The sequence below is a fragment of the Meriones unguiculatus genome, chromosome 14, assembly GCF_030254825.1.
Source record: "Meriones unguiculatus strain TT.TT164.6M chromosome 14, Bangor_MerUng_6.1, whole genome shotgun sequence".
Classification (NCBI taxonomy): domain Eukaryota; kingdom Metazoa; phylum Chordata; class Mammalia; order Rodentia; family Muridae; genus Meriones; species Meriones unguiculatus.
In genome coordinates this window covers 3994206-4017539 of record NC_083361.1, presented here as the reverse complement: position 1 = coordinate 4017539, position 23334 = coordinate 3994206, and the positions used below count along the sequence as shown (strand labels likewise).

The 23334-nt window shown below is 54.5% G+C and overlaps 1 protein-coding gene across 6 annotated transcripts; it reads right to left on the bottom strand.

Moving 5' to 3' along the window:
• Window positions 1-1556: 1556 nt before the first annotated feature.
• Sirt2 (sirtuin 2) lies at window positions 1557-23290 on the bottom strand. 6 transcript variants are annotated; one of them, XM_060366570.1, is made up of 16 exons: window positions 23163-23262; window positions 22383-22429; window positions 18485-18533; window positions 18167-18280; window positions 14696-14737; window positions 14494-14600; window positions 14351-14407; window positions 11916-11984; window positions 7667-7796; window positions 4819-4878; window positions 4528-4583; window positions 4351-4427; window positions 4219-4270; window positions 2479-2585; window positions 2332-2398; window positions 1557-2234 (listed from the first exon to the last, which is right to left on the bottom strand). In XM_060366570.1, exons 1-16 carry the CDS (start codon window positions 23176-23178, stop codon window positions 2100-2102), a joined length of 1185 nt encoding a protein of 394 aa, XP_060222553.1. In that variant the 5' UTR covers window positions 23179-23262; the 3' UTR covers window positions 1557-2099. The 6 variants fall into 6 exon arrangements, with proteins under 6 accessions (XP_060222553.1, XP_021499581.1, XP_060222551.1 ...); XM_021643906.2 differs by having other exon boundaries at window positions 2479-2549; window positions 23163-23260; XM_060366568.1 differs by lacking the exon at window positions 22383-22429 and adding an exon at window positions 21966-22063 and having other exon boundaries at window positions 23163-23213.
• Between the last annotated feature and the right edge of the window lie 44 nt (window positions 23291-23334).

The window sequence follows — 23334 nt, the reverse complement described above, 5'->3', positions numbered from 1 at the left end:
GCTTCCAGAGCAGAGGGGGATATCCCAAGGTCTTCACGGGGCTGTGTGCAGCCAAGGAAATGTATGCCAACTGGATAAGCGCCCTGTTAAAACCCAGGGCCTGCAGGGGTTCCGGGCTCACTGGAGGCACTCCATCCACTGTCCAGATGCAGTGTGACCCTCTCACCCTTCCCAGACTCCAGGAGGCCTGGCACCCTCGCCCACACTTGACAGAGGAGCCCTGGCACCCTCACCCACACTTGACAGAGGAGCCCTGGCACCCTCGCCCACATTTGATTCTTTTTTTTTTTTTTTTTTTTCTGTTTTGGAGATGGCTCTCCCTATGGAGATCTGGCTGTCCTGGAACGCTCTATGTGGCCCAGGCTGGCCTCAGACTCCCAGTCGTCCTCCTGCCTCTGCCCCCCAAGTGCTGGGATTAGAGACGCGCACCACCGTGCCCGCCCTTGACAATTTTAATTCTAAACATGCAGAAGAGTTGAATTTTCTAGAGCCCATCATATGCCCAGTATCTGGATTCTCCTGTGAAAATCTCGCTCACTCATCTCACATTGGAGCTATCCATTTATCTGTCAAACCTGAACGTTTCCTCCAGTCTGAGATGGGGCCTCGTGTGGCCCAGGCCTGTCTCACACTTGCTGTGTGTTGTACTCTTGATCGTCCCGCCTGCACTTCCCATGTTCTGGCATTACAGGCATGTGCCACGATGCTCACTAAACCTGCCTCTTCACCAAGAAGGGAGTCTTTAAGGGACTGTCAACTTGGGGTGAGCCCTTTTGGATATTTTCCCCCCACAACACCCTTGGGAGTAGGGACTGTGCTCTGAAGAGAGACCATTCATCCATCTGCCTTCCCATCATCTCTCCATCCTCCCTCCCACGCCTCATCTTTCCACCTAAATTATTCAGCCTAGGCCTCGCCTCAGGTGGCTGGCGGGGGAGGGCTGGCTGAGAAGCTGGCTAGGCCTATTCTGAAGGTTCCATTTCTGTAGGGGTATTGTGTGCAAGCCAGATAAGTAACAGCTATGGAAGTCAATTAGCTGCCAACTGGCAGCCTCAGGTGTCAGGGGGATGGGGGCAGCCACACCTCAGGGGTAAAAGAGAAGAGGGTGAAAAGGGGAAGGCGGGTGCTCCTCCCCTCCAGGTCCCTTGGGAGGAGGGCAGACACGGTGGTGCTGGGCAGGGCTGGTTGGAGGCAGCTGTGGGTGCAAAGCCAGATGCTGGGTCTCTGGGGGCCCTACCTGTTCCGAGGAAGGCCTGAGCAGCAGAAGCGAAAGTTCTCTAGAGAGGAAGCCAGGCAGGCAGGGGAAGAGGCGGGGCTGGGGGCATCGAAATCACCTTCCTCTCTTTCCGGGGCTCCATTTTAGGAGGAGTGGACCTCTGGCAGCTGAGAGCCAGGGTGAGGAGTCACCAGGCCACCCTCTCCAGGGGGAATGCTGTCCCACTCACCACTCCTAAGATCCCAGAGCCACAGATAGTCTGCTGTCTTTATGGTCCCTTCCTCCCCACCCAGCCACCTCAGGTACCCCGTAATGGAAGCAGAGGCCACACAGCTCAGGGTCAGTTGCTTTGTTTTCGTCTTTAATTTGTTTCCAGTACACAGGTCTCCTGCTCATCCCCCACTGGCTGGCAAGTGGGTGCCCAGGAAAGGGAGACCAGCACCTACTTTGTTGGAGGCAGAGAGTTGGGGGGCTTCAGGCTCAGAGATCGCACAGGCCCCACCCCGTGGGGAAGTTCTACTTGGTGGGTCCAGCTCCTTTGAAGGGTAGGTTAGTTTGACTTAGCCACAGGCCCTCTGAGAATAGAGAAATGCCTACTGGCACAGTTAGGAGTTTGGGGGTAACCTGATCTCTGGGAGCGATTAGAGGTTAGGGGAGGTTGCTTCTGGCCCCGGGTGGTTAGAGGCTGTGTGTGGGCTGTTAGAGATGGGCTGCTCAGGCCTCAGCCCTCAGGTATATTAGAATTTTCTGGGACTGAGTTGGGGAACCTGGTCTCAAGAACGTGGTTATGAGAGTGATGGATTCCTGAGCCCCACACAAGCTGTGTGTTAGAGGGACCAGTGCCGGTTGGGACTCCACTGTCTTTCTTGGGAGGTAGTGGTCACTAGTGCTCCTCCCTCTCTCTGGCAGGAGGTGGGGACTTTTTAGGGGAGGTGGTGGTGCCAGGGTTGGGGGCCTGTGGCCCTGACTGGGCATCTATGCTGGCGTGCTCCCTCCGGACAAGGTCTTCCAGCTCCTTCTGCAGGGACAAAGTTCCCAGGAGTCAGAGGTTTCCCTACATCCCCATGGGACTGCTGGGCCTGCGCTCAGGGTGGGCTGGGGGGCCCATTCCTCACCTTCCATCCCAGGAGGTCAGCGAGGGCCAGGCAGCCTTGGTCACAGTCACCTAGCCAGGCCACGTCCCTGCGGTGTGAGCGGGAGTGAGACAGGCTGAAGCCTGGCCAGCCTGCCCGTCCCAAGCTCCTTTCCCCCCGGGCCCTCACCTGTAAGCCTTCTTGGAGTCGAAATCCATGCCACCTCCCAAGCCCATCATCATGCCGAGGAAGGGGTCCGTCTGTGGGGAGAGGACAGCAAGGGGTGCGAACAGCCCCTGAGCCACCAGATGTGTTCATTTCCAAAACAGGGGTCTCTCTGTGTAGCCCTGGAGCTCACTCTGTAAACCAGGCTGGCCTCAAACTCAGAGACCTGCCTGCTTCTGTCTCCTGAGTGCTGGGATTAAAGACGTGCACCACCAACCATGCCCAGCTTTATTTTTCTATTAAGGTGTGTGTCTACGTGTGTACACGTGTGGACCGCGAGCCCGGGCCAGAGGCCAGCCGTACACACTGCTTCTCAGGAGCTAGTCACAGGTTATTTGTAAATTTTTGCTTTTTTCGTGTGTGTGTGATAGGGTCTCAAAAATGTGTGTTTGTAGTCCTGTCTGATATGGAACTCACTATGTAGACCAGGCTGGTCTCAAACTCAGAGATTCACCTGCCTCTGCCTCCCAAGTGCTGGAAGCAAAGATGAGTGCCACTATGCCTGGCTTACACGTTTTTTTTTTGTTTTTTTTTTTAAATAAAGATTTATTTATTTATTTATGTTTTTTAAGACAGGGTTTCTCTGTGTGGCCTTTGCTGTTCTAGAACTTGCTCTGTAGACTAAGCTGGCCTCACTGCCTGCCTCTGCATCCCAAGAGAAAGACAATGTGTGTGCATGTTTCTCTCTGTGTGTGTGTGTGTGTGTGTGTGTCCTTTGGGTGTGGGTGCTCAGGGAGGACAGAAGAGGTGTCAGATCCCCAGTTAAAGGCACTTATGAGCCTCTTGGCATGGGGCTGGGAAATGAACTCAGGTCCTCTGGAAGAACAGGAAGTGCTCTTAACCACTGAGCCATCTACTCCAGTCCAAAATAATTATGTTTTTGATTTTTTTTTTCTTCAGGCAGTGCTGAGGATTGAACCCAGGGCCTTGTATATGCCACTCTGCCACTGAGCTGTATCCTCACTCAGCATAAACACATTCTTTTTGAGACAAGGTTTCTCAGTTGGCCTGGATCTCACGAGGTCAGACTGGCTGTCCAGCGAGCCCCAGGGACCCACCGATCTTTGACGGCATTGTCAGACACATGCCACCGTGCCTGACTGTTTCTGTGGGCGCTGGAGTTAACTCAGGCCCTCATGAGACAAGCGAGACAAGCAACCTATGCTACTTCAAAACAAGTAACAGCCTATCTTCCCAGAAGGTGGAAGGCAAAGGCAGCAGCTCAGGGGTACCAGGTCATCTTCGGTTACGGTGTGTTTGAGAGGACAGGGCCTCATGGGAGCCTGTCCAAGTTCACACTGTCTCGCTCAGGTCCACACAGCTCAGCAACTCCGGGATGCGTGTGCTCTACCCACGCTCCGCCCCTTCAGATGAGGGAGTCGACAGTCCCCAGGTTCTGACCTGTGGCAGGGCTCTAGAATGCTAATGCCTGGACTGCACATTGGTCTCCTGGGTCCCAGGAAGCACTGGGGCTTCATCGGGTTCAAGGCATGGTTCTGTCATTTGCTCAAAGGAACCCAGAGTGCCACAGCGGTCTGTGGTGTCAGGCTGGCCCAGCGCACAACCCCGTATTCTCCAGGCCAAACTGGCAAACCTACAGCACTGATGCTCTGCAGGCAGGCCACATGAGACCGGTCCTGTCCCATGGGGAGGTGGTGACACGGGGCAGCGAGCAGAGGGAGAGGGAAGCTGAGGCAGGCTCACCTGGCCTGTCTTTTCCTTGTTGATGAGCAGGCGTGGCGTGGAGAGCGGCGCCCTGAAATGAGGAGCTGGGATTCCGGAGCCGCCCTGGCGCCCTGTTCCCGCTGGCCCCCAGTCCTAGCCCCCTCAACTTACTTGCTGATGAGGGAGGCGAAGGGCTGCACCTGCAGGGAGGTGCCCATGATGATGAGGAGGTCCACCTTGGAGAAGTCCTGTGGGGAGTGGCCAGTATGGACTTGGACCCCACTGCCTTGGCTTTGTCCCCCATCTCCCCTCCAGCCCCACAGTCCACAAGGGTAGAGCCACACTTACTGACTGCATGCAGGAGAAGAAGCGCGATGGGAGATTCTCACCGAAAAACACGATGTCTGAGGTAGAAACAGAGGGACACAGGGACAGAGGAGGCATGGGAGACAGCTAGAACAGGCAGGAGTTGGGGCTCGGGCCCTCTGAGGCCTAAGGCGACTAACACCCAACCTCTGCAGGACAGTAGGGAACAGGACAGGCAACAGAGGTGGCCGGACACAGGGCGTGTGGGGGCCAGTAGAGGAAAAGGGTCCCAACTCCAGCCACACCCCCACCAGGCCTTGGCCCTGGGCTCACCAGGCTTTACCACACTCTGACATTTCTCACACTTGGGAGTTGCTTCTGAGAAGATCTTCTCTGGGTGGAAAAGAGGAGAGAGAGAGAGGTGTGTGAGGCCTCCCCAAGGCTAGAGCAGCCCTCCTCCATCAACATAAATGCAGCCCAGGCATGTGGCAGTGCTGTATGCCACAAATCCTGCTTTGGGGAGAATTCAGGAGGATTGTGAGTTCATGGCAGCCTTGGTTACACAGCAAGACCATGTCAAAAAACTGAGAGCTGGGGCAAATGGCTCAGTGTGTAAAGGCACTTGCTGCCAAGCCTGATGACCTGAGCTCAGTCCCCACATGCTAAAATGAGAGAAACACTCCTGCACACTGTCCTTTGACATCATAGGCATGCTATGGCATGTACACACCTACACACATAGACAAAGGCAAACACAAACACAAATAAATGTGAAAATATAACCAGCCCCAACAGTTATGGGTGTAGCTCAATGATGGAACTTTGTGGGACTTGGGGCATGATTCAGCAATAGAACACTGCCCCAGAATCCCCCAGTGAGGGGCTGGGTGTGGCTCAGTGGTAGAGCCCCTGCCTAGACTCCCCCAGTGAGGGGCTGAGTGTGGCTCAGTGGTAGAGCCCCTGCCTAGAATCCCCCAGTGAGGGGCTGGGGTGTGGCTCAGTGGTAGAGCCCCTGCCTAGAATCCCCCAGTGAGGGGCTGGGGTGTGGCTCAGTGGTAGAGCCCCTGCCTAGACTCCCCCAGTGAGGGGGCTGGGGTGTGGCTCAGTGGTGGAGCCCCTGCCTAGAAGCCCCCAGTGAGGGGCTGGGGTGTGGCTCAGTGGTGGAGCCCCTGCCTAGAATCCCCCAGTGAGGGGCTGGGGTGTGGCTCAGTGGTAGAGCCCCTGCCTAGAATCCCCCAGTGAGGGGCTGGGGTGTGGCTCAGTGGTGGAGCCCCTGCCTAGAAGCCTCTAGTGAGGGCTGGGGTGTGGTTCTGTAGTAGACCACATGCCCAAATCCCTGTCTAATCCCCAGCACCACAAAACAAACAGCACACCCTAGCACTGGGGGATTTCCCGGGACGCCCTTCCTGCTCCTCAGAGAAAAGCTCCCTTCTTGAGCGCTGCGCCCTTTACCTCCAGGCATCCCGGGAGCGGCTCCCAGCAGCACTGCTAGTGAATGAGAGGGGAAACACAGGAGCAAAACCATCCGCCCCAACAGGCACCCCTGGACTCCACCAGACCCCCATCTTTGGAACGGGAGACAAGTCCTTCCAATGGGTGTTGAGGACAGTCCTATCTGCCCCTGGGTCAGGAAAGGACATACAGATAATCTTGGGGTGGAGCCAACCTCAAGGCCATCCTGCCTTCCACCCTGTGACAGACTCCTCCAGACTAACTACCCCTGTGACAACTGCACTCCTTATTGCTTTTGGATCTGTCACTTGCAGCCCACAGAAGGGGAATTCGCTGGCTCAGCCATTCAGAGTGGCCATACACAGAGTGGCCATTCGGCCACCACTGAGGCTGTTTCTGCACAAACAGCATGCTGTTCTGTGGGTGGTAGATGCCGTTTCACAAGGACATAAAGGGGGTGATGTCCATTGTCTGTCCCACCCAGCTGCTCGGGCTGCTCAGGAACCCTCCATCTGGGGGCAGCTGGCTGGCATTCTGTCAGAGAGGCCACCTTCCAGGCTCCTGCCACAAAGGCTACAGCTGTTCTGACCTCAAGGGGACACCAGAGGCTTTGTGAAGTCAGCATGAAGAATGCAGAAATGGCTTCCCAGGGTGACAGCGCAGCTTCAGCTCAGCACAATGGCTGCCAGAAACTGGCTGGTGCGGCGCGCGGGGCGTGGGGACTGGCTGTCTCTCTCGGGTGCGCTCTGTCCTTACGTGAACGGGGACAGGGACAGCAGTGCCGTTAGTGAGCGCTGTCGTGTGTGCGGCCGCACCCGTCTGCAGTGCTCACCCAGCTGTCCTCTCTGCAAGCCCCTTTTGCACTATCGATATGGAAGTCTAGGCTACATGGGACTTACACAATTGATTGCTATTTTTAAATTTTATTTTATTTTATTTTTGTCCTGTAGCCAAGCCTGGCCTGGAACTTGCTGTGTAGCCAAGGCTAGTCCTGAACTCCCGATTCTCCTGTCTCTATCTCTCAAACAACAGGCTAATAGGCATATGCCATGACTGCTGATGTGACTTTTACAATTGAAATCAACAAAAATTTAATAAAATCAAAGACGCTGTCTTTAAAAAAAAAAAAGAAGAAGAAAACTGTTGTGGGCCAGAGAGACGGCTCAGACGGCAAAGCCCATCTTCAAGCCTGGGACCCACATGCTGAAGCAGAGACTGACTCTTTGGCTCACGAGGCCCGTGTCTAGCGCTCAGTGGACCCATGGGACAAGCAGCGCCATAGTGGATGTGACGCACGCTCCTGTCACTTCGAAAGGCTCCACCCCAGAGCGCGCAGAGCTGTGTGGCCGCTGGGGCGGGGTGGGGGGTGTGTGTCCACATGGATCTGTGTGCGGCTGTGCTCTGTGCTTCAGACGTCTGGGGCAGCAGGGGAGCGAAGATGTGATCACCCCCAGCCCTCCGGGCTTCCACGGCCACCGTAACAGGCAAAACAGCCGAGCTCGGGGGCACTCGCCTGCGACCTCAGCAGTGGGGACACCGAGGCAGAGGTGCAAGCCTGAGGCCAGCCTGGGCCACACAAAGGAAACCCAGCAGCTCACTGACTGGCAAGAGCAGACAGAACACACTGGTGCACAACCACTTGGAGACCTGGCTATCGCCTGAACAAGGAGAGGGTGGGGAGGCGTGTATGCGCGCATGTGCGCGTGCGCGTGCGCGCGCGCAGCCTCACCTTTCATCCAGCTCAGGGAGTACTCCTTCCGGCAGGAGGGGCTGACGCAGTGTGACGTGTAGAAGGTGCCGTGGGCCTCCACCAGGTCCTGGGGCTCCAGCCCCGCCACTCGCTCCAGCGTGTCTATGTTCTGTCGGGGGAGAGGGAGGGAAGGTCAGGAAGATGGCCAGTCCTCTAGGGCGCTAAGAGGTGGGACTGCGGGGGAGGGGGAGGATGAGAGTTGGGCCAGGCTCAAGTGTCGACAAGGCCAACCCCACTGCCGTCAGCAGCCCCGGGGGGCGTTCCTCTGTACACTTGGGCTTTTTCTCTCCGATTTTTCTGAGGAGTTCTTTGGTTGGAGAGTCACACACTTCCCCGCCCTCGGCCACAAATGTGCTGAAATGAACGCACCCCGTGGTGTCCCCCAGAAGTGGCGCTCTGGTGCGGAGCCCCACCTGAGCAGCTTGTGTGCGGCAGCTCTGGCCAAACATTAACAGAAGTAGAGTGAGTCAGGCCAGAGCGAGGGTGGACGGTGCAAGCCCTGGCCTTGGCGGCGAAGGCAGGATGACCGCTCTAAGTTTTAGGTCAGCTGGCGCTACAAGCTAGTGCCCGGCCAGCCAGGGCCACACCGGAAGACCCTGCCTCCAAAACCTGCTAAATGAAATGAGCAATAAATAGATAAAGCCAGGCATGGCATATCATGCCTGTAAGTCTAGGCTGTTCCAAATCTAGCAAATCTAGCTAGAGTTACACAGTGAGTTCCAGGCAAGCCTGGGAGACGAGGAGAGCTGTCTTGACAAAAACAATAAAGGGCTGACATGATGCTCATCAGGTAACAACCACCAACCTAACAACCCGGTTTCGATCCCTGGAAACCACCTGGTACAAGGAAATCTCCCTCAAGCTGTCCTCTGAACTCTGAGCTCACACTAAGTAAACATAATAAAAATTAAAAATAAATACACTTTCCCTCACGAAGGGGTAGGCTGCCGCCTCTACTCCACATCTGCACAATAGAGCTGGACTGAGGAACAAGCCTGTTATCTCAGCCACAAGGAAGGTGGGACAGAGGACCACAAGTTCAAGGCCTGCCTGGGCTCCTGGTTCCGCAGCAGAGCATTTGCCTAGGGAGTGGCCGGGGTGTGTTAGTGGTTGAGCACTTCCCCAGCACGCAGGAAACCCTGGGGCTTATCACAGGACCGCCTCTTTCCCCCCCAAAAAAAAGGAAAAAAGAAAAAGATTACTCCCCAGCTTTTAAAAAGCACGGGGCTGCTGTGAGGTGTGAGCACGGAGGGCTCCCCAGACAGGAGGCCGAGTGGAAAGGAGGCACGTGGAGAGAGAGCGTGCTGTCAAGTCCATCATACAACTTGGAAGCTCTGGAGCCATTCTGTGGAGACCACAGCAGCCCACATGATCACAAGCGTCAGAAGGTGAGAGAGGCTTCCTGTGCCCTGAGCTGAAAATAGCAGCACACAGCTTCAGAGACGGTTCCGGGGCCAAGTCGGTGTGTTCCACAAAGGGGGTCAGGAACTCAAACAGTGACTGAGCAGGAGGAGCGGGCAGAAAGAGAACGAGCTGCGTCACTCCCAAGAGTGTGCTGGGGGCTGGCTCAGCAGTGACAGTGCTGGTTGTTGCCCAAAGGGCCCAGGCCTGGTTCCCAGCACCCACGCGGCAGTGCACGCCATGTTCACCCTCTCCTGGCCACTGCGGACCTGCATGCACACGGTACATGGAAATACACACAGGCCAAACACCATCCACATAAGGTAAAAACGAGTCCCCTTTAAAAGCAGAGGTGTGGGGCCAGTGAGGTGGCTCAGCAGATGAAGGCGCTCGCCACCAAGCCTGATGAGCGGAGCTCCATCCCCGGAACCCACATGGTGGAGGGAGAGAACTGACTCCCAGAAGATGACCTCTGACCTCTGACCGCCAAACTTGATGTAACATGCCTGCACATGTCTGTGCACACGTGCAAACACACACATATACCAGCTAAATTCATTAGATAACATTAAAAAAAAAAAGAGGCCACTGCAGGCAGCTGGTAGGGATCCACACATTCCACATGAACATGCTGGATGGAAGCCACCATGTCAGCAGTCAGGGCACCGGGCAGCCTCACGCCCAGCTGTAGCTGCGTTTGCTCCTTTCTAGGCTCTTCTTCCTTCTGCCCTCGCAACCCCCTACCACTAGATAGGAGAGAAAAAAGGGCAGAGAGAAGATGACTTCCTGCTCGTGAGGGGCGTGGAGTTCCTTGGGGCAACTTCGATCTTCGCCATCAAGATAATTTAATTTCCTCTCGTTGCTTCTTCTTTGCCCACGACTACTTAACAAACAGCAGCCTGCAGCCCGGCACACTGGGAGCCCTAACATACCAACCCTGTGAAAAGTTCCCAGAATTTCAAATGTCACACACTCACAGCTGGCAAAACCATTCCTGAGGCAAATCCGTCAGCTGCCTCAGAGCTCCCCACACCCCCACACTTGGGATTAAGATAAAAATATATTCTAATCTTTCTGTTGTTTTAAAGCCAGATTTCCAGCGTTCTCACCACAGTGGCTTTGCTGAGCCTCATTTCCCACCACACTTGCTGCTTCTCCAGCCATTGCCTTTTCGCTCTGCCCGGGCTCCATGCCAGCTGCCCCTCCATGCAGCTAGCTCCCAGGTCTCCCAGTGGAGGGTATCTCCTGGACACTGCCCTTCCCAGTCAGCACAGGAGCGCTCAGCCAAGAAACAGCCCACCATCCCGGAGCTGCCTACCTGGCAAGGCTTTCTGCCCCAGTGGCCCTCACTGAAGGCCCGTCTTCTGTCGTCCACTTTGGCTGGACCATCACAGCAGCTTTCTGCCCGCTCTCTGTGGCTCCCTTCCCCCGTGTCTCCACATCCCAGCCCTCAGGGTTTTGCTTTGGTGTCAGCTTCCCACGAGGCTTCCCTGCCTTCCTATGCACACAGCATGGGCTCGCACAGCTCCCTGACCTGCCTCCGTCTGACATACTAGGTCTGTGACTCATCCCCCTTGTCCTTGTCACATATGTGAGATATCAGCATCAGGAATGTAGGGGTATTTGCTCTGCTGGCTCTGGGAGGTCCAGAAGCTGGTAAACTGGGGTACCAGAGGGATGTGCAGCCACACACAGGAAATATGGCACTTCAGGGAAGCTGTTAGCATCAGGCCTGAGCCTTGTTCTGCAAACGAGATGGACTCTGAATCTTGGAAGGATTAAGACGTTCCTTCCCCAGCTCTGGCCTCCAACCATCCAAAAGAACCCATCCTCCCCCTGGCGGCCATTTCTGACACTGCAGGTGCTTCACCAGGTTGCCTGAAGAAACCCATTTTTATATATGCACAATTTGGAGTTCTGTTTTTATCTCTATTTATTTATTTATTTATTTATTTATTTATTTATTTTTTTGTGGGGAGAGGGTTTGGCTATGGAGCCAGTGTGGCCTTGAATTCACCATGTATCCCAGGTTGGCCTCGAACTCATGCTGCTCCTTCCTTAGCCTCCCTAAGAGCTCGGGTTGCAGACATGTGCTACCTTGCTCACCTGTTTGTGTTCTGAGGGGTAATTTATAGCACATATGTATGCTGGCTCACCTTCTTCAAGACACAGTGTCACCTGTCTGAGACCTGTCCCGGGTTCCTGATTTGTGGTTGGATGGCGTCCCTCAGACACGGAGTCCTTCTGCAGTGTGAGTGGGGTGACCTCAGGGAATACAGTCACCTCACACAGGCCTGAGCGGCCGGAAGCTGTTCTGGCCTTTTATTATCTGAATGCTTGTATTTATCAGTTTATGTTTTAATTGATTAATCAATTAGCTTACAGATACGATCTAACATCCTGAAAGCTCACTTTATAGCCAAGGATGACCTTGAATTTCTTTTTCTTTTCTTTCTTTGTTTGTTTTTCAAGACAGGGTTTTCTCTGTGTAGCCCTGGCTATCTAGAACTCACTATGTAGACCAGGCTGGCCTCAAATTCAGAGATCGCCTGCCTCTGCCTCCTGAGTGCTGGGATTAAAAGCGTGTGCCACCACCTGGCAGCCTTGACTTTCTGATCCTCCTGTCAACACACGCTTGAGTACCAACCATCCAGTTTCTGGCCCCTATTTTACAAAGGGGAAACTGAGGCCAGGAGGACGCGTCTCACTGCAGGTTACTCACTCTGCCTATCTGAGCCCGGGGGGCTGGCCCCGGGCCTGGCTACCTGGCCACCTCCAGCAGCCCAGCAGCCGTGGGTGGCCGTCCACAGCCCACAGCCCCGCCTACCTGCGTGTAGCATCGCAGCAGCAGCCCCTTCTCCTTCAGCAGGCGGATGAAGTAATGGCAGATGGTTGGCTGAAAGGAGAAGAACATGTCCACAGGCCATCCCCGAGGGCCGGGATGATGCCAGGCATGTGCCCATTCTGACCCCTGGCCCCATTACACGGGCATCCTCGCCTATCACAGATTCATGAAAGGGTGTGCTGGTGGCTTGGTGGCGTCACCCAGGGGCAAATCGCAGAGTGAGGCTCACAGGCAGAGTGAGGCTCACAGGCAGAGTGAGGCTCACAGGCAGAGTGAGGCTCACAGGCAGAGTGAGGCTCACAGGCAGAGTGAGGCTCACAGGCAGAGTGAGGCTCACAGGCAGAGTGAGGCTCACAGGCAGAGTGAGGCTCACAGGCAGAGTGAGGCTCACAGGCAGAGTGAGGCTCACAGGCAGAGTGAGGCTCACAGGCAGAGTGAGGCTCACAGGCAGAGTGAGGCTCACAGGCAGAGTGAGGCTCACAGGCAGAGTGAGGCTCACAGGCAGAGTGAGGCTCACAGGCAGAGTGAGGCTCACAGGCAGAGTGAGGCTCACAGGCAGAGTGAGGCTCACAGGCAGAGTGAGGCTCACAGGCAGAGTGAGGCTCACAGGCAGAGTGAGGCTCACAGGCAGAGTGAGGCTCACAGGCAGAGTGAGGCTCACAGGCAGAGTGAGGCTCACAGGCTTTGGCTTCAGACCTTCCCGATGCTCTTGGCAGTAGTGTCTTACAGCTGGGAAAGCAGAGGCCCAGAGCCACACAGTAAAGAGGGAGGGGCCAGGAGGGAGGCCACCACCCAGGCCTCACCTGCTCCTCCTCTCTTTTAATTTCTTTCTTTTTTTTTTTTTCAAGACAGAGTTTCTCTGTGTAGCCTTGGCTGTCCTAGACTCGCTTTGTAGGCCAGGCTGGCCTTGAACTCACAGGGATCCTGCTGCCTCTGCATCCCCGAATACTGGGATTACAGGTCTGCGCCACCCCAGACCCAGCCTTTTAATTTCTTAAAGTTGTTTATTTTTGAGACAGGGTTTCTCTATGTGGTCCAAGAATTTCCTATGTAGAACAGATTGGCCTCACAGACATTCTCCTGCCTTTGCCTCCCAAATGCTACAATTATGGGCATGAACTATCACATCTGGCCAGAACTTCTATGTTTCTTTCTTCTTTCTTTTACTATTATCTAGCTATGTATCTTCCTTCTATCCATCCTTTTCTTTCTTCTTTCTTTTAATATTATCTATGTATCTTCCTTCTATCCATCCATCTATCTGTCTTCTGTCTATTTTCTATCTATCACCTATCTATCTACCCATCCATCCATCCATCCATCCACACATCCATCCATCCACACATCCATCCATCCATCTATCCATCCATCCATCCATCTATCTGTCTTCTGTCTATCTTCTATCACCTATCTATCTACCCATCCATCCATCCATCCACACATCCATCCACATATCCATCCATCTATCTGTCTTCTATCTTCTATCACCTATCTATCTACCCATTCATCCATCCATCCATCCATCTAGCCATCCATCCATCCATCCATCCACACATCCATCCATCCATCCACACATCCATCCATCCATCCATCCATCCACACATCCATCCATCTGTCTTCTATCTTCTATCACCTATCTATCTACCCATCCATCCATCCATCCATCCACACATCCATCCATCCATCCATCCACACATCCATCCATCCATCTGTCTTCTATCTTCTATCACCTATCTATCTACCCATCCATCCATCCATCCATCCATCCATCCACACATCCATCCATCCATCTGTCTTCTATCTTCTATCACCTATCTATCTACCCATCCATCCATCCATCCATCCATCCACACATCCATCCATCCATCCATCCACACATCCATCCATCCATCCACACATCCATCCATCCATCCATCCACACATCCATCCATCCATACATCCATCCATCCATCTACACATCCATCCATCCATCCATCCATCCATCCATCCATCCATCCACACATCCATCCATCCATACATCCATCCATCCATCTACACATCCATCCATCCATCCATCCATCCATCCATCCATCCATCCACACATCCATCCATCCATCCATCCATCCACACATCCATCCATCCATCCACACATCCATCCACACATCCATCCATCCACACATCCATCCACACATCCATCTGGGGGTATGCACTCGACAAAATGCACATATGGAGGTCAGAGAATAACGTGCAGGAGTTGGTTCTCCTGCAGTCAGGAGGCCTCCAGGATTGAACTCAGGTCACCATGAGGCCTCCAGGATCGAACTCGCCACCATGCATCTTGCTGGCCCCAGAAGCTGCACTCTTCACGATCACGTGCCGCTGTCTGAAGGGCCTATAAGGAGCCTCCTTCCCAATCTCCTCTGCAGAAAAGACCTCACCTTGAACTGCCCAGGGTAGAGCTCCTTGGCAAGGGCAAAGAAGGGTTCCGGATGTTTCTGTGGGAGAGAGAACCAGAGAGCCACATGGCCCAGGTAAGAGAAGAACCGGAGTTGGGAGCCCATCCCCCACTTCAGCAGTGTACCTTGAAGTAACTGATCTCGAAGATGGCCTCCGGGTAAGGAAGGTGGTACTTCTCCAAGTTTGCATAGAGGCCAGTGGACGGGGAGCGGAAATCAGGGATACCTGCAGCTAAAGGGCACCCACAGTCAGAGTTCTGTCCCAAGAGCGCACGACCCCTTCCGGGACCCCCACTCCCCGGGGAGGCTCGACCGAGGGACACTTACATGTGGAGATTCCAGCTCCCACCAGACAGATGACCCTGCGACCTGGGGGGGAGAGTGTGCATGCTGCCATGCGGTCCCTCCTACCCGCACTGCTGGCGGGGAGGAGGCGGTACAGGCGCAGAACCCAGCCAACCAGGGGAAGGGACAGCAGAGGGAATAAACAATGGGGGAGGTCTTGGGGAGAGAGCTAGGGCCACCTCAGCACCACAGAGAGGGCTAGTTTTAGGCCCTAAGCTCTTTTTTGTTTTGTTTTTGTTTGTTTTGGTGTTTTGAGACAGGGTATCTCTCTGTAACCCTGTCTGTCCTGGACTCACTCTGTAGACCAGGCTAGCCTGGAACTCAGAGATCTGCCTGCCTCTGCCTCCTGCATGCTGGGAGAAAAGGGGTGCCACCACCGCCTGGCTAAAGAGTGTTGCTGTTTGCTTGTTTTTAAGGCGATTTGAGACAGGGTTTCATATAGCCAAGGCTGGCCCTGGGCCTCCTAGGTCGTTCAGGATGACTTTGAACTTCTGTCCCTCCTGGCTCCACCTCTCAGGTGCTGGTGTTTCAGTGTGCACCAGCATGCCCCTTGTGTTTTCTCTGGTTTGGAGACGGTGTCTCCCTGTGTAACCCACGTTGGCCTGGCACCCCGAGCCTCCTGCTTTGGCGTCCCGGCGCTGGGAGGCCTGGCTTCAATTTCAGAAGCCAACATGTTAGACACATCCCTTCAGTGCTGCTGTTCTCACACGAGCCACAGGGTTCTGTGTCAATTGCACGAAATAATTTTTTTTACTGGCTCTCCTGTATCGCAGTTGAGCTTTAAATTCACCATGCAGCAAGGATGGCCTTCTGATCCTCCTGCTTCCATCTCAAAGTTCCGGGATTACAGGCAAGCCTCGCCAGGCCCAGCTTTTCCTTTCTTTGAGATAGGGTCTCAGTGTGAGAACTCCGACTTCCCTGTCCCTACCTTCTGAGCGTCAGGATGGAAGGATGCCATTAAGCCCGGCCATGCCCAGCTTCTGTGTGGGGGTGGAGGACTGACTCCTGGGGTGCATGCTAGGCAGGCACTCGTCCCCGGCCCTCAGCTGTGTCAAATGGCTTCAGACCATTGTTTGTATTCCTAGCAGGGCTTGGCTCTCAGTTTTTAATAGTTCTTACAAAAGAACTAGTCGGGGTGAAATGGCTGAATCCATTCACAGGCGCAGAGCTGGGCAGAAATGGCCCTGTCGCTGCCTCAGCTGCTGGCTGGCAGGCAGCCCAGCCAAACAGAGCCCCGGCGTCTGTCAGTCAGCTGATAGACAGACACAAGTGTGGCGTCCCATGGACTGGGCAGCCCTGGGGTGTTCTGTTTAAGGGACAACAGGGTGAACAAAGGTCAGGGCCTGCCACAGGCTGGTGAGAAGGCTCAGTGGGGACTTTCTGCCAGGCCTGATGACCTGAGTTTGACTCCTAGAAACCACATGGAAGGAGGAGAAAAGTGACTCCTGAGAGTTGTCCCCTGGCAAGCACACGGTAACACATATGTCCCTACTTGGACACATACATCACACATATACACATGAATAATTTGTAAACTGGGCATGGTGGCACACGTCTTTAATCCTAGCCCTCGAGAGACAGAGATAGGTGGATCTCTGTGAGTTTGGTGCAAGCCTCGCCTACAAATCAAGTTCTAGGACAGCCAGCGCCAAACACAGAGGAAACCTGTCTTGAAAAACAGAACAGACAAACAGACAAGCCTGTTACGGCCTGTACACTCAGGGAACTGGCCCTGTCTGGCTGGATAGCATGGGCCCTGAGACTGGGGGACCACACACTCTAGATTCAAGGGGCCCCACACCCCTGGATGCGGTTATACGTGTCTGGAATACCAAACCTCAGAAGACTGAAGCAAGACATTCACCCAAGCTACAGGCGAGACCACGCTTCTGGGGCCCTGCTATCAAATCTGACTGTGCCACCTGCCAGATGTTCACATGAACTCACAACCTTTCTGTGCCTCAGTTTCCTCTTCTGTTCAGCCTACTTCTAGAAAGACCTCAGAGCTCTTCCATAATAATTATGTACAAGGATGCTTGTGAGGTGCTTGGCCCAGACCCTGGCGAAGAGCAAGGGCCTGGCTAATCACCACTCATCTGGAGTCCCTCAGCAGCACCCTACAAGCCAGAGCCTCGAAGACCTGCATATAAGAGGAGGAAAGGACAGCTGCCTCCTGGCCACGGCTTGGGTTCTCTCTGCAGGCGGCTGCCCAGCCTGTGGCAGGAGAGGGAGGCTCTGCTACCATCCTGGCTGCCAAGGTGGGAGGTGGGCAGCTGGGCAAAGGCGAAACTGGAGAAGATGGCCTCAACAAAGGGCCGTTCAGGACCCTCAAAGCTCCATTGTTCTCGGAGGACTGCGAAGGCCTGCTTTCCCAGACTTGGTGACGCAACCTCAGCAAGAAATAGAAACCTCACCGTGCCCCAGCTAGTTGGCTTTAAACGGCACACCTGACCCAAGCTTCCTGTGACACAGTAGCAGACACGTCCACAGCTCTCATCAGGGCCTGCTCCAATATGTTCATCTCTTCTGAGTGTGTGTGTATGTGATATTTCTCAGGGGCCATCCACCGGGGTTTTTTTCCCCTCACATTTCTTTGTGTGTGCGTGCCACAGCAAGCATGTGGAAGTCAGAGGGAAACCTGTGAGTCGTCTCTCTCCTGCCATCATGTGGGTCCCAGGGATGCAGCTCTTGTGTTGAGCGTGAGAGTAAGTGCCTTTCCTCGAGAACCAGCTCACAGATCCTCACTGTGGTTTTTAAAGCAGGGTCTCTCACTGGGGCCTGGGGCTTAGCTGGAGCTCCCTGCTTCTGCTTCCCCAGCCCTGGAGTTACAAGCGCTGACCTTCTTCTTGGGGGCCCTCACTTTATGGACTGAGCCATCGCCTCAGTCTCTATCGCCTGCCTCTGCTCCCAAGTGCTTAGACTAAAGGTGTGTGCCACCACTGCCAGACTAGTTCCCTTTTGTTTAAATGTACCCCAGGCTGTGAATTTAGACATCTAGCCTCAGCTGCCAGAGTAGTCGGGAGTGTAGTTGGGCGTACTTATACCTCTGCTAATTTCCTTAGCCTCAGTCTGAGTCACTCCAGAGGTATTCTCACTTCCAGTCTAGGGCTCAGGCCTGGCCCATCAGAAGACAGTATTGTTTATTTATTTATTTTTAAAGATTTATTTATTATGTATACAGTGTTCTGCCTGCACGCCAGAAGAGGAAACCAGATCTCATGATAGATGGTTGTGAACCACCATGTGGGTGCTGGGAATTGAACTCAGGACCTTTGGAAGAGTAGCCAATGTTCTTAATCTCTGAGCCATCTCTCCTGCCCAGAGGGATGTGACCCAAAGTCTGGCCTAATGGTGCTGGTCTAGACTCCCAGCTCTGTGGGGCTGAGGTAGGAAGCTCCATCTTGAGGGACCATAGAGTAAGAGGGCTGGGCTGTGGCTTAGTGGGGGACTCACAGCGCTCGCTCTGCATGTAGCGGGTCACTCCTTCGAGGGTCAGCTCATCCAGCAGGCGCTCCTTCTGGGAGCCCAGGCCCAGAGTCTGGGAGAATAAATTCCGCAGGAAGTCCACTGGCCAACAACAAGAGACACAGGGCTGGGCGGCCACTGAGCCAGGCACCACTGTCCTCCCCCCAATGAGGTCCCACTGTCTCCCAGAGCCAGCAGCCTCCAGCACCAAGTCCACTGTTACACGCTTTGGGAATCACCCTCGGTAGCGTTGAGGGTACCCTAGGGCCCAGGTCATTGCCCACCCTCCTCTGGGAACACACTTACTCTCTGCCTCTCCACCGATGGCTCCTCCCTCAGTGTCCGGGTCTGAATCCTGGAAGGGGCAGGTGGGATGGCCAAGCCCAAGAAGTAGGTTAGGGGGGAGGGGAAGGGAAAGGGAGGGGGTGACTCCTGGTTCAAAGAGAGTAGGGCTCTGACTGGGTGGTGGCAGGGCGCCCCCTGGGACAGGCTGCCTCCTGGCAGGGACTTCCTAGGCCTTAGCTGCCCTGTCAGACGGGGTCTCTGGCTGGTCTAGAAACTTCCTGTGCAGACCAGGCGGACCTGAAACTCCCCAGGATCCACCTGGCTCTGTCTCCCGGGATTAAAGGTGTGCACCACCATGCCTGCCAGTCTCTTCTCCTAATGACAGGGTCTCCATATACCCCTAGTTGGCCCAGGACTCACGATGTCGACCTGGATACCCTTGAACTCAGAGATCCAGCTGCCTCTACTTCTCTCTGGCTGCTAGGATTAAAGGCATGTGCTACCGTGCTTAGCCTGCTTTCTGAGACAGGGTTTTCTGTAGCTCAGGCTGGCCTCCAACACGCTCTGAAGTCTACATAACACTGAACTTTTGATCCTCTTGTCTCCACCTAGACTAATCTCCACTCTAGTCTCCCCCAAGTGCTGGGATTATGGGTGTGATGTGGGGGATCACGTCCAACACTAACCAGCTGGCTGCCACAGCCTGACAAGGGGCCAAAGCCAGAGGCTCATGCTTGCTAGGGAGCCACCACAGTTACAGCTAGACCTCCAGCCCTTGGGCCTCAACTCTGTACACACAGCTCAGAGGTTGAGCAGTGAATCCCTGGGCCTCTCAACTGGCCCTCTCCACTACCCGGGGCCTGCCACAGCCTCGCCACAGCCATGCCATTGGTGATGCTGCTTCTCTGTCACCAGACGGGAGCCTCTCACGGTGACCCCACCTTGCTTTGGGTGGCCCCCGCATCTCCCTGAAGCCAGCTCCTGCCCCCAGCCTGGCCTCACTGTCCCTTCGCTGGCTTCTACCCTCCACCCTGCCCTCATGCCAATTTCTAGTGTAGCCATGCAGCCTTCTGGCACCCTTCCACTGACCCCCTCTCCCAACCTCAGAGCTTCAACCTGTCCCCTTTCCTGGGGTCCTTCCCTGGTTTCCTTGACTCAGTTTCCCCTCCCCTCCACTTATTCCCTATCATATGATGGCCTGCTTAGGGCAGCCCACCCCTCTCTTTCTACCCCCTCTTTCTACCCTCTCTTTCTCTTTCTTTGTTTCTAAGTCACAAACAGCTACCAAGTGCCATCATATCAGCCACAAGAGGGCTAAGGCTTATCTATGTTCACCACCTAATGGCCAGCCCAGATGACAGGACTTCCAGGGCCATCTGCCAGCAAACACACGCCAAGTGGTGGCGGCCCAGGGCTGGCCTTGCAGTAAAGGTCAGAAACAGCGTGACCAGCTCAGTCAACCTCCCTGCGCAAAGGGCCCCAGCCCTTTCCTTCCCTTCTCTGCCTCCAAACCTCCCTTCCAAAGCACTGTTTAAAAAGATTCTTTTGTTGGTATTGTTTTGACAGGGTCCTACCTAGCCCAGGCTGGCTCCAACTTGCTAGATCCCTGAGAGTGACCTTGGATTTTTTTTTTTCTGAGGTGCTGGGATGACAGGGCTGTGGTAGCACCACACCTGACTCTACAGGAGTCTCCACTGATCTTAAAATTACGGAAGCTGGCAAGATGGTCCACAGGGAAAGGTGCCGGCCACCAAGCCTGCCGGCTGCAGCTTGATCCCAGCTTCCACATGGTGGACGGAGACCACCACACATGCCCTGTGGCGCGTGCGTGTGTCCTACCCACAGAGCAAATCAAGCAAATGGTTTATGTCTAAAATCTTAAAGAGCTTATGCAGGCTTTTTTTTTTTTTTTTTTTTTTTTTTTTGAGACGGGTCTTACTATTTCACCCAAGCTGGCTTCCAATTCATAATCCTCCTTTTTCAGCCTCCTGAGCCTTTGGATAATGAGCAAATATGTCAAAACAAAAACAAGCAACAGTTAAACAGGATTAACTCGTCTTTTCTCTGCATGAGTTTTTACTCATTTTGATGCTGTAGAAATGGGCCTTGCCAGGGTACGGCACTGACAGGGTTTCACATACCCGCCTCATTCTTTTTTTTTTTAAATTTATTTTAATTGTGTGAATATGTACGTGTGTGTGCGTGCACGTGTGTGCAAGTGCCCATGGAGTCAGATCCCCTGGAACTGGAGTTACAGTCACTTGTGAGCTGCCTGATACAGGCTCTTGGACTCGAACTCGGGTCCTCTGGAAAAGCAGTATGCATTCCTAACCATCGAGCCATCTCTCCAGCACCCCACATTCTCTACTGTGGCGCCATAGTAACATATTGTATGAGAACCACAGCTCATTGACTCTGCCTCCTGCCATCCACCGGGGCTATCGCCAGTGGTGCCCTGTCTGGATAATGCTGCAATTGACACCCCCACATCTTGGCCACTGAGAACCCTTTGACTGTGAAGCCTGTTGGTCTGGCATTAAGTCTACTTTGGGAGCCAGGCCAGTAAGATAGCAGGGACTCTCAGCTGGCTGTCACAGCTCTGCTGGGCACGTGCGGGGTAGTGCTGACCACGGCCTCTGCACCTGCCTCCCTTGAGAGCTCTCACAGGATGCGCTATTCAGCACTCAGTGATTGTGGGCGCCGTCCAGTACAGTGTTTCTCCACCTGTGGGTCAGGACCCCTGTGGCGCTCAAACGACCCTTTCACAGGGGCTGCATGTCAGATAGTTACAGTACAACTCAGAGCGGCAGTAAACTGACAGCTATGGCTGGGCATCGCCACAACATGAGCAGCTGTATTAAAGGGCGGCAACACTGGGAAGGCTGAGGACCGCTGGTCTAGGACATGAGGACAGGCTGCCTCTGAGGTGACTGGAGGCCCTGGCCGTTGTCAGACACGTTTGAGGTGGCTCCTCTACCTCCCCGCTGAACCACAGCATCTCCAGCGCTCATTCTCCCACGGGCCTCAAGCTTTTCTCCTTCCCTGTCTCTACTCAAGGGACCCAGGAGATACGGTCTCCGTCAAATTCCTCATCTGTAACGTGGCCATGAAAGGCCTTCCCTTCACTGGGACACTAGAGAGATGACATGAGGTCATGTGCATGACGGCACGAGCAGAGTATCAATAAAGGACCACCCCAGCAACCCAACTACCGAGAACACTTACGACTCCTTCCTAGCCTCGGCTCTTCATGCTCTGCATGGAGCACCAGATCTGATCTTCTTTCAGAAAATCCCAAACCCATTCACTTACGACACTGTGATTATATCTTGCTCTTGTTCCTAGATCAGCTTGTGGGGCCCTCCAGGAAAGAGTTTGGCTAGACTCTTCTATCAACTTCTGGGACCCACAAAGTTGGCTATGCACTCCTGGACTGACCTTCCCCCCCATTTCTGAGACAGGGTCTCACTATAAGGCCCAAGCGGTCTCTCGCCTCTCCCACCTTGGCCTCCCAAGTGCTGGGATTACAGGATGACACCACACCCAGGATTGCTCCTCTTAGAATGAGCCCTGTACGGTCATGCTCCCACCTCATGGGATCTGTGGGTTTGGGGAACAAACCGGAAAACTGTCTCTTCCAGGCCCAGCACAAATGAGGTTCAGAAGGGATTGAGGACGGGGCATGCAGGAAGTAAGACAATATAGAAGGGCGCCGAGGGTTGAAGCTGTACATTTTCCTTGACAATCCCCAGAAGCCATCATTCCCAGGGGGCCATACTAATCCCCAGATGGGGTCAGGAACCCCGGCTATCAGCCAAGAGTCCTCCCGGTAAAAGGTTTCCCTTGCCACCTCCCCCCAGCATGGAATGTGGAACCAAGTCCATCTCTCTCTTTCCCTCCACCCTTTTCCCCATCTCACCTGAGCCTCCTGCACCTTCCCTGCCTGGGTCTCCAGAGAGTCAGAGGCTGGGGGGAGGGGGAGCAGACGTGGTTACAGTGGAGGGAATGGTTAAGGGACGAACGGTTCACAGTGGTGGAGGTAACAAGAGGACCCACCAACCTATTAATAAAACTATCGGATACGGGAAAAGGCGTATTTTAGAATGGAGGAATGTGTGAGGTGAAAAGGCTGAGGAGGAGGAGGTTTAGGAGAAAGCAGGCGAATCGGGACTGAGGGAAGATTTCAAAGTTAGGTAGGGCATGGTAGCGTGTGTGACAGTCAGGAGAATGAGGGAGGACAAAGTTTTTCAAGAGAGCCAAGTAGGGATACTTCTGCTGGGAGTCGGGAGAGGAGATGCGGTGAGCGCGGGTGCTTAAGGGAGGCACAGGGCCTGAAGGAGTGAGACAGAAAGGGGCAGCAGGGGTCCCCGGAACATCCTACAGTTAGTTGCCCCTGACACCAGACAACCTTAGCAACCGGGATGGTGGCAACTTTGGTCCTTAGCAACGAGGGTCCTCAGCAATCAAAGTGCGAGAAACGCAATCATTAAGAACTTGGCAAACGGACCCTTAAAATCTCACAACCCAGAAATCCACCAACCTAGCAACTCCGATCATTTAGCAACCGCCTTTCAAATCCCACTCCCTTCAGGCAGCCCCTGTCTCCCGCCCCACCGAGCCTGCCCTCGGGCCCCGGGGCCTGCAGCCCAAAGCCAGGCCCCGGCGCGGCCCGATCCTCCCACCGGGGCCCCTGACTCACGGTCCGGCTCGGCCATGGGAGCGGGGTGGGGGCCCTGGGGCTGTCACCGACTGCTCTGTCCCGTGACGGCACCGGAAACAAGACGGGGGTGAGGGTGGGGGCGCGAGATAGGACACGGAACTACAACTCCCGGCAGGCAACGCGGTCCCGTAACCGCTTTGGTACAATGCGC

Bases quoted from the DNA above. Each gene is read 5' to 3' on its own strand.
- Sirt2 (XM_060366568.1), bottom strand. The intron at 7,797-11,915 runs GTAGGCGGGGCT...CTCCCCCGACAG, and splicing joins TGCTGCGATGCTACACGCAG to AACATAGACACGCTGGAGCG. The intron at 4,428-4,527 runs GTAAGTGTGGCT...CACTCCCCACAG, and splicing joins TCTTCTCCTGCATGCAGTCA to GACTTCTCCAAGGTGGACCT.